Raw genomic sequence first — 11251 nt, 5'->3', positions numbered from 1 at the left:
TCTCCCGTATCCCTCTCTGATTTGTCTCATATGCATATTACTGAAAAATCCATGCAGTGGAAATCAGTAGTTATTATAGTGTCATGCTGCAGACAATCACACTTATATGTCTGATGCTTAGATCGGTTCAGTTCTATATTGTGAGTTGGGTGGGCAGAGCATCACAGCAAACACAAAACATAGGACTCAAATTGAAGCAATTCATTCCTCATTAATGGACCGATAACAAATCAGTGGCCGCAAGTCCTGGGAAGAAACCCAGTATTGAGGAAAGGAAAAATGTCCATATGCCGACAATAGAGTGTCTTTTGACTTGCTGTTGCCCATCTATTATTCTTCTGCTCGCTCATCCCACCCTTCATGGCCTGTCATCCTTCAGCGCGACTGGATCCCCTGTGTTCCATCTGCGGCTGTAACTCCATCTCCATCAGACGTCCGCACTGTTGGGTCCTCAGCCTCCTCTGATGGTTCCCCTCATGCGGTCGGGGCGCCTTAACTCTGAATCATTACTTCATCTGCCCAACTTAAGTTGAAGCGGGAAGGGCTAATCAAATGTTCTCCCCCAGACGGGGGGGGGGGGGGGGAGGTAGAACTAATGACTGTGGCCGTGAGGCATTAACGGGAACTGGGGGAGAACCGGGTATCCGAGCATTTTCAATTATAATTAGAAAAGTATTGATGCATAGATGGCACAGAGTGGGGCTAATGTATGTTGGATGGTTTTCCTTTGTTTGGTTGGACTCTTTGTGTGATTGGATACGATGAGGTTATTTTAGGTTACACAATTGTAGTTTGTTAACATCAAGGTTGCATTGCCGCAAGTGTGGGTGGAGCAGATCTATCAAGTAGTGCTTTGATAGAATCATTCATTATAATTGAAGCATTATGACAACAACCCTAGCGGTTGACAGGGCCATCACAAGCATCTGTTAAGTACCTCAAACATATCAAATCATTGGCATACAATTAAGTACTTAACACATATATTTGACAAAATCATTAGTGATGCAACTCATAAACAACAGCCATTATTGTTTGGTTTCACAACCTCCTAAGCGTCCAATACGTGAGCGGCGCAGTGCAGAGATTCAGGAGCTGAACATAATCAATGCACAACATGGAACAAATGTTCCAATCATCTTCTGCAAAATACCCTCCAACCCTCCTTAGCTTCCATCACCAACGTCGGGGCGGTGTGACGTCCGTCACGTCGGCAGCTGACGTGGGCGTGTCCTCACGCTCACTTCACTCTTGAAGTGTGAGTGGTCCATTATAGCCCGTGCTAGAATGAGACGCCAGCACCCGGGTCGGCTTGAAGAGGACGCACAGCTTCGCCGTCGGGCCTCTTCAGTACTTATGTAACACCCTCAGCCCACCCGCTACGCTCCACAGACCCCCTGTGTATGAGTGGCTGTGACACACACGTAGACACGCACACAGGCACGCGTCATGCTGCCCCAAGTCACTGCTCCTACCCATGGAAGAAGGATTATACTGGGCCTTTTTCTTTTCTTGCAGAAGTATGAAATAAGAGGTTAAATATAGAACACTCCAACTGCCAGGATTTGCATACTGAGCAATTTGTCCTCTCGGTTTTCTTTCTCCGGCAGATCCATGTCCACCTCTCTGAAGCTTGTGTGCATTGAGTAGTAAGTAGCAGGCGGCATTTTTATGTTGTCATCATGCAGGAAATGAGTACTAGGGATCAATAGCTACAGGATAGAAGCTCATCTGACATCATGGGTTCTCTCCTGTTGTCTACAGCCGACTGGGTCAGACAAGGACATTGTCTAACCCTAAGCTTAAACAGAATTATTGCCGGTCCAGGCTCCACACAGTCAACCTAGTAGCTCCCTTCCCTTCCTGGCTCTGTCCTTCCCTCCTCCACCATGTAGGCCGCCTTAAGGCCGACACACCTGCGGGTGTGAAGCCGGCATCGCGCTCCAGTCAGGAGGTCAGTAGGTATTTGTGCTCGTGCCCTGGCTGGGCTTCTCTGTCCAGGCTAGGCAGAGCCAGCACGGGCAGCCTCTCTGGGTTGGATGGCACTTTGCAGGCTTGGTAGAGGACAAGGAAGAGGAGCAGCAGCAGGAGGCCCACAAACGCGTTGCAGGCTATGGCCACCTGGGCAGCCACGGAGAGTCCCGCTGGGGCGGTGTCAGCTGACTCCATGCCGGGGGTACAGTTGTGAGCATCCAGCTTGGAGTACGCTTGACTGCAACAACAACAATAACATTGACAAGGGAGTTAATTCGATTCTGTGTGTTCCATTAAATATTTAGTGCAATGATGGGACAGGAGAACAAAACAAGGCACAATCTCGGGTATATGGTCCTTTTATTGCAGGTATTTTGGGTGAAAGTGTTTCTTTAAGTGTAATGTTATTCTAGATTAGATGGGAACTCAGTTGAATGGTATGTGCAATGTGTATAAATATATATGCACACCTTCACATAACGTCTCGTTGGATATTGCCTTTATCGTGAGTCATAAATGTAGCTGTATTATTTAGCATAATGCCTTCATTAAAAAAGTTTGGCTTTGCCTTCTAAGAGCACAGCCAGCTCCCTGAGAGCACCTCAATCCTTCCTCTATCTTAATGAATCAGCCATAAACTAATTATTCCCATTCTCTTCTGCTCTTTCTATGCCTCTCCAGCTCCCATTCTCTCTCTCTCTCTCTCTCTCTCTCTCTCTCTCTCTCTCTCTCTCTCTCTCTCTCTCTCTCTCTCTCTCTCTCTCTCTCTCTCTCTCTCTCTCTCTCTCTCTCTCTCTCTCTCTCTCTCTCTCTCTCTCTCTCTCTCATCCTTTCTTTTGCTCCCTGTACTTTGTGCTGTTGTTTCTCCACTCTTGGACGTCAAGGCTGCTCCATCCAGACAAAGACGAGTTCAATCTCCGGCTGCTCTGCGGAGGGGGGCCCGTGGGGACAAATGACCCTGTAACACCCCACCGCCCCGTGCCCGGACCCCTTATTGAGTAATTCTTATTTCAGTATACATAATTACTTTGGGCTAACGGGACGGTCCACTGACTTGTATTGCCACAGTCTGACCAAATTGAAACACCAAAGTAAGCTGACATATTAAACAGTCTGATTCGGTTGGGTGGATAATGCTGATTCAAGTTCGACAACAAATCGATTTGTCACTTCACTGAGTGTCGCTGGAAGGGGAGGGGGGACCGGGATGAGTGGGAAACATGCTGTCACCATGGCTGTTTTTTGGCTTGGCTTCGATTCGGGTGATCGTTAATCCTTTTCAACCTTGTAGTTCTGCTGCTTTGTTGCTCACACATATCCCATCTGCATTAGATGGGATTGAGATGAGGTTACACCTCTCACCACATCCTAGCCTATCACTTGTTATGAAGTTATGAATTTATGTGCGTGCTTCTACTTTGCAGGGCAGAAAGGTTCAATTACGAGTGAATGGGTGGTGAGCTTAAGGAAACAGAAATCCTAGAAGAGAAATGCATCCATAAAAGAGGAACAAGAGGCCATCACCACAGACACATGTGACATCATAACATGCATGACAGCTGGGAGACCAACCCACATCACACAGCCTTAGGAAAACAAAATCAGATTTTATTCCACTGTCTTTGCATATGGATATTTGTATGCATTTGCATGCATTTGTGAATATATTGGTTTGTCTGCAACACAATCATATCTATGTTTGTTTGTCGACATATTGAGCTGACGATTTGCTCAACCAAAGCAGCACGTACTTCAGCAAAGCATGATTGTCACATTAGTAATTCTGTGAGCCGATACAAGCTGTTTTAGCCTCAATCAGGGAATAGTTATGTTGTTCACATCCTGTTCTGATTGCATGTGAATAGTATAACCGTGCAATCAATGTTTATATCAAACCTGACCATGAAACGTTATGTTTTTAAAATCATTTTTTCAGCCTGATCTAAGATTTGGACTCATTAACTTGAGCAAATGTGAACATATCATTATCAAGGGAGTAGAGGAAGGGGAGGAACTCATTAAAAAATGCTGTCTCCTTGCAGGTTTTTGAGTAGAGCTATTGGTAACCTGGGAGGGGATTAAAAGATTATCCACTCGGCAGAAAAAACCTGGCAGTATGAAACGTCTGTGAGTGATCAACTTGGTAAAAGATTTAGCCATCTAGGTGTAGTGTGTATTGAATCCAGGAATGTGTAGGCCTGGAATCCTGATGTGTTTGTGGATGTTTGTGTGGATTCTGAAATTACAAAAAGACTGCAGAAGATTACCTGTGATGTAAATACTGAAAAAAATGCATAAATAATTGCCTACAATGATGCATGGTATTAAACGTGTTTTTCCTCTTAATTCCTGCCAGGAGCAATAAGGTCATGACAGAACCACCGGCCCCAGCCGCGGCCCCCAAGTGTAAACACAAACACCGCTGCCCTTGCAGCTTGCTGGATAACACAATTTAATCTATTGCTTTGCAACACAAGTAATAAGCAGCACAAACATAGGGCCGTGCAAGGATGCAAGCGTGTGCACATTCAAACACATACACTGACATTCCAAGGAATCTCATTTCAATTGGGCAGTGCTATTTTCATGGACGTATTCGTATCAGGGAGCAGGCTACACTGCAGACTTAACTGTGATGACAAAAGGTAAAAACTAATAAGGTGCACATAAAAAATAATAAGGTCAGCGAATATCTGATGTGACTATAAAATAAAGCTCAACCTTTCGGATAGTGCGACCGATAAAAAAAAAACATTGGTCTTTGCCTCAGAGGGAATAAATGAGGAACAATATTCACGGATATTTATTACGAGGCGTCTCCCCCTCCGAGGATCAAGATCTCAAACTCATAACAGCGTCTCTGATGACTCGGGCTGCACAACACCGAGGAACGGCTCAAAGATTGGATGCCAAACTCCTAGCTTTGCTCTGCAACAGCAACACGTCAACGCATACATTGTGGAAACAGACGGCGTATAACGATAATAGTTTAAACTTAATACAACCACCGATACTTTTACACTGAAGCTTTTTCCCGTGCAAGCGTAGGACTATACACAAATACCAAAATAAAAGTTCCCCACTTACCTCACAGACTCTGCCCACAGTTGCGGCTCAAGAACCAAAGAACAAAATCCAACCCTTCGACTTTCATCTACAATAACACTGGATATTCAATTCATTTTCTAAACAGTGGTTGTTTTATAGCTTACTTTCCCCCCCTCTGGCTCAAAGCTCGCTCTCTCTCTCTCTCTCTCTCTCTCTCTCTCTCTCTCTCTCTCTCTCTCTCTCTCTCTCTCTCTCTCTCTCTCTCTCTCTCTCTCTCTCTCTCTCTCTCTCTCTCTCTCTCTCTCTCTCTCTCTTTCTCCTCTCCTCTCCTCTCCTCTCACTGTACAGAAGAAACACAAGAAACACACAAACACTCACTCACACGCACACACGGGGCTGAGGATGAAGACGAGATGTTACTGCGCGCCGTTCATGAGGGAGTTCCACTATAGCGGGGCGACGACGAGCAGAGGGGCGGTGCTAGAGGATGTCACCGGTGATATCAAGCGAACTGAAGAGGAAAGGGAACAACAGCGTGAACGTAATTACACGGGAAGAACCGCTGCAGCCGATGAGTTGCTGAGCTTAGCTGGGCTGAACTGGGAGGGGGGTGGGGGGGGGGTTGTTTCTGCAGGGAACAAAACAAAACGACCTGTCAGACAAGACAATTGCCTACTACTACTTCCAGCTTGTGTCCCAGACAGTGTGTGAAGTGGAAGCAGTCAAACTCATTATTTCTGAGGTTCAACACGAGGGGGGAGATGAGGAAGCAGGGAATAATGAAGGACTAATTGAGATTGCCCCCCCACCCCCCCCCCCCACACACACACACACACACACACACACACACACACACACACACACACACACACACACACACACACACACACACACACACACACACACACACACACACACACACACACACACACACTTTGTAGGCCTAGTTTTTCCGGGACATCTGGAAATAGAAGTAAGACGAAATGGTTGAAATGGGGCTCCCACAGCGTTAACTCAAGCGAATATTCAGTTGCAGTAGATATGCTCGGTCTGCTACTGACTAGTAAGGTGTATTTGCTGCTGATGATGCATTGCTGCTACTCCATCACTCCCATGGTGGTCCCACTGAGGGAGTCATCCGTGCTTTAGGGGTGAGCAGAAGGTCCTATTTATTATTCCTTACTCCGCCAACTCTTTTTTGTGTAAATAGGCCACACAAAGCTTATATCCAAGATTATTTCTGAAGGGCCTGTAGGCCTTCTTGGTTAGGCCTATTGGGGGTATTTGAGTCTAGAAATCTCTCTGACGCATGCTAATATTACATTTATCTAAAGTTATCCGTGGTTAAATCTTCCTCCCTCGTTAACCCAGGAAAATCATATCACTACGTGACTGTCATGTTTTGTTTTCTCATTCAACGTGTAAAGGGAGCATGGACAATTTATGGTTACATGTTGTGCAATTTACTAAATTGTGTCCAAAGAGCTAATGATCTAACTTAAAGGTGTTTTTTTGTTTAGCTTCCGTGTAGAGCAACTCTACCGCAGTAATCGTTGTGAATAATGCAAGATGTCCTCACCGAGGCTAGTAGTGACCATGAGTTCGAGTCCAATCAATCCAGTTCTGCAGCTGCACCGCTCCACAAACCCCACGGAGGTCCATGGGTACGAAATCCAAAAATCTATTTTTAGTGTGAGCTCCATATCCTTTGATTTCCAATCCATTGAATGGATCTTTGTTCAAATGAGAACAATCAATAAAACCTCCGTGATAATCCAAAAAATGTATTAAACACGGATCAGTGAAAGAATAGCACTTGCACTGTATTGTTGTTGCAATATTATAGGCCTACTGAAGAAGAGATTCTCAGGCCAAGTCAATGACATGTTATTTGTAAAGAGACCACAGTAGGCCTATGTGGTTTAACTGGTATCTCCTCAATTAATTAACATTTAAAACCCAAAAAATTGTTTATGGCTGGTTCATCTCAATCATCAGTACTACAATATCGAGATTGGGAATATGTGTTTTCAATAATTGATGTCATACAGTGTGAATGACATAAATGATTGTAAATACACGTATCCAAAAGCTCGATTATGGGATTGTTGTGTCCCACGTGGCCTGGTGGTGGCACTATAGAGCATTTCTGCAGCATGGTCACGGTGATACCTTCATTTATGAGCAACATGTTTCATGTGTCCATGAAATTCAAATTAGCAGGGATATTCACCAATCTACATGATGGATGGCTTTGCATGGATTAGTTTAGATGGCCATGAAATGAGAAATTAGGATGATTGATTCTTTATTTGGCAAAAATGTACTTCCAGTGGCTTACAGCGCCACTATCTGGATGAGATTTCAATATTTCAAACATTGATAAAGAAGGAAAAAGTTGGATGAGGAAGGGAATGAAGTCGATAATGATGAAGGATGTAGGATAACGTCTCATAAATATGTAATAGCAAGAATGACATTGCCAAACTAACAACCACAGTTTCCTCCTACAAAGCATCCAGCAGATGTATTACTTTATTATCGCTAGTATTCGTTTATTGCTTCATTTCAATAATGAGGTTTGAATTTATTGGAAGAAATTCTTGTTTACTTGCAACTTCACATATCGTGTGTAAACCTGCCCCCATCTATGTCCCTAGTGTTGATAAGAGATGTCTTTGGTCTTGTTCGAGCGTCCGTCTGCTATATTTAGAAGGGGCTATACTATGACATATCAAACTACCACATCTCCCTACCTAGCAGATGGCTGCTCTCAAACTCAGTAGAATATCCCTGTAATACCAGAGGCTGCAGTTTCAGGACCGCACTTCTAGGAATCTGCTTTTCTCCTGGGACCGCACTCTTAGCACTCTGTGGTTCTAGGGCCCTGATGTTTGCCTTAATGAAGTTGAGAAAGGCGAGTGCATTACTCCTAGTATGCCGTTTATGCAAATGTCTACATTAGTAAAGGCGTATTTAGCTGGTTTGATGGTTAAGTTTAGGTATTAGGTTAAAGATGGTGTTGTGTTTCATCACGTCTTCATAAATTATACTTCAGTTACTCATCTGTATCCAAGGAAAAACAAACATGTGTCTCACAGGTAGAGGGTGAGACATATTATGAGGTGTCACAGTAAACTAGGGTCCTAGTTTTGCAGTCCTTGTAGTGCGGTGCTGGAACTGCACCTTCCAGTGTTGCAGCAACATATTACTCCTCAAAATGGAGAAGGTCCTTAGGGAGAACGCACTCCTGCACCTCTCGGGCTATAGCCCATAGCCGTGATAACTCCAACCATGGCCCTGCATTGAACATCTCAACTATCTAAGTTCTTCAGCTGCATTGAGGAAACACTATCTTCAGATATATCATCTCTGTATCCGGGTGCATTATGCACACACCAAAATATATGATTCCAATAGCTTTTCTGAACTCTGTCCAGAAAAGTTGTGGTTTTTGTTGTTAGAAACTCATGCAACACTAAGATTTTATTATTTTGACACTGCTAAGAATTTTGATTCTATCCTTTGCGCAGTCTCCCTTTAAGTTGCTTTGGATAAAAGCGCTCCTAAATGCTAATGTAATATAAGCTTTAAAAGTGTTGCATATATATCATTACATCTGGGTTAATATGGAATAGTTAAAACAAATGTAAAATATTGATTTGTTGCATAACCACTGATGGACCTTATGACACATGATTTCATCATCCCACTGTTTGGAGGTCGATGGAGGAGTCGTAGACGGTGACCAGGCCCATTTATTATGAATGTGTGTCACATTTACAGACACTCAGAATATATAAAAGTTAAAACAGTTCTTGCCACTGAATGGATGTAATTTCCATTATCCAGCTCACACGATAATTTAATCAGAAAATATAGAAAACTTTTATTATGCCGGAGCACCATGGTTAGTTAGAGACGAGATTGACACAATCAATGATTAGTACATTCCTCATCATTTTGCCTAGACTAGAAATGACACATGATTTATATTATATATTAGTAGGATGAAAAATCCTGTTCTGGGAGGCTAGTTTTCGTTTATGCTGTTTGTTTATCAGATTTACAGTCTCAAGTGCTAATATTAGATTTAGTCCTCTTTCCCCAAGACATCAACCGGGGGGAGGAGGAAGAGGCTTTGAGAAGGGAACATCTGAGGGATTCTCCATTCCAGGGACCACCATACTGGACAAGTCCAATATGGGTTGGGCGGGTAGACATAAAACGACAATGCAAAAAGCAAAATTATGAACAATTCTTGTGTTCGAATTTCTAAATGAATTGTGAAAGTATGTGACAATTATTTGGCAAAATGGAAAAATGAACTGTGAAAGAATGAGAAAATGGATTGTGTATTCCTGATTAGTAATGAAATGAAATTCATCAAAACAGTGCCACAGAATTGTTCCTCACGGCTTTGTACGACGCTTCCTTTATTAACCAATTACTGTCCCGTTGGTTCTTTACGTGAGGTGTACAAGTTCCGTATCTGATACATGTCCCTCCTTCAGCTGAACTCCCCTGACACGCCACCAGTTCATCCGGAGGTTCTCTTTGTATGCAGAATCTCCTTTCCTCTCATCCACTCTTTAAAACCTTGTCCCCTAGTAGTCAAGCTGTAACAGATGGAAAACACATCTCAACCCGTACCAAGTGAACATACACCAACAGAAATATAGTGAATGGCTCACTGCATAATATTCAAATGTATCTCAATGTCAAACCACTGGAGGCAATGGCTTACGTTGGTGAAATGAACCCCGCAGATGGCGACGATGATGACAAGGCCGATGATGAGGGAGGCGATGGCCACAAAGAAAGCGTTCCTTCCCAGGCGCTGGGACCCGTCATAGTCTCCGTTATAGTAACTGTACCTGGACTGGTGCCCAAAGCAAAGGGATACGCTGTTCAATATCCATCAGGTCTGACTGTCTGTCTGTATCCAACTAGCCAATCAATTGAGTCATAGCACAGGCATATGCTATTCGATACCTGATATTTGTCGGACTACCAATAGATCTATAAATCTGGATTCATCTTTAATCGATCAAGCGATCTGTCCATCTCTAGTCATCACACTATTGACTGAGGAGACATGAGTCCTTATGTATGTCAAACACACAGCGTGCACAGTGTGGTGAGGACAGAGCTTTAGTTCCTCCCTTCAGTAGTACACAACATTCCATGTCCTGAGGGACATCACAGGATATCAACAGTTGTTATTATGGTGGCCTTATTCTCAGAGAATTTAATCTTTGTGACATTATTCGACATGTCTATTATTCTACATTACTCAAATATTTCGATGACACGCCCTGCAAATGCAGGTCTAGGTCCGTGGCGATGGCGTTGTTCGTGCTTACCATGATTGAGTAGACCAGGGCTAAGAGGTTGATTGGGTATGCTGGACAGAAGCAGGCGAAAATTGTCAAACAAAGGTAGCTTTTGAGCGGAGGCGGGGGCTGCTGCTCTCCCACTGAAACACCGTCTAAGAGGTTGATGGAGCGCTTCACATCCGAACCAAGGACTCCTCCAGGCATCGTGGCCAACAATGGAAGCACAGTTCAAGATCGGAGTTAGGGGCTGAAAAAAAAGACTCCCGAAAGGAGAGCAGGAAAAGAACCGCAAGCCACCAGAAATCAGCAAACTCCTCAACAAGGAGAGAAAGACGATTCCAAATGGGAAGGGCCCGTGGGTGGGTCCTGTGTGGGGGACCAAAGCGAGCAAGGCTTCGCTCTTGACTCTCTGTTGCATAGAAAGCCGTTCTGTTGTGGTGCTGGTGGCGCTCTCTCTTCCATAACCTGACCAGTGTGTGAAGATAGTCTGCCACAGGGGGGTAAGGAACCAGAGCCAAGTGGTCAGGGAAAGGGGAAGAGATCCCAGACCCCGTTGGACCCGGCCCAAGCTATCGCTCCCAGGAGAGGTGTGAAGTATCAGCCTCTCTGCCAGGTTTCTTCACTTGCGCCTTACGAAAATCGGAATATCCCCTCAAACGCTCCTGACTTGAATCATACAAGAACAAAACATTGCAGATAAGTAGTGAAGACATTCATAATTATTCATATACCAGATAACTTTGGTCAAATTGACTTTCAGGTGAGGCTGAGGACAATCAAAAGCATTAAATCAATGTTGACACATCCATAAAATGTAAGTGCTGAAAGTGTCACAAGAAGCTTTTGTGGGCCGCTGGTAGTCAAGGGCATAAGATGAAATGTTCTACATA

At 44.0% G+C, this 11251-nt stretch overlaps 1 protein-coding gene across 1 annotated transcript; it reads right to left on the bottom strand.

Annotated features, from left to right (window-relative positions):
- Window positions 1-8764: 8764 nt before the first annotated feature.
- Window positions 8765-10921, bottom strand: LOC115557492 (transmembrane protein 233). Its single transcript, XM_030375362.1, has 3 exons — window positions 10389-10921; window positions 9770-9904; window positions 8765-9641 (listed from the first exon to the last, which is right to left on the bottom strand). The coding sequence occupies exons 1-3, from the start codon at window positions 10563-10565 to the stop codon at window positions 9630-9632; spliced, it is 324 nt and encodes a 107-aa protein (XP_030231222.1). The 5' UTR covers window positions 10566-10921; the 3' UTR covers window positions 8765-9629.
- Window positions 10922-11251: the final 330 nt, after the last annotated feature.

The sequence above is a fragment of the Gadus morhua genome, chromosome 13 (genome assembly GCF_902167405.1).
Source record: "Gadus morhua chromosome 13, gadMor3.0, whole genome shotgun sequence".
NCBI lineage: Eukaryota > Metazoa > Chordata > Actinopteri > Gadiformes > Gadidae > Gadus > Gadus morhua.
The sequence above is the reverse complement of the archived record's forward strand: the minus strand, read 5'-3'. Positions and strand labels throughout refer to the sequence as shown.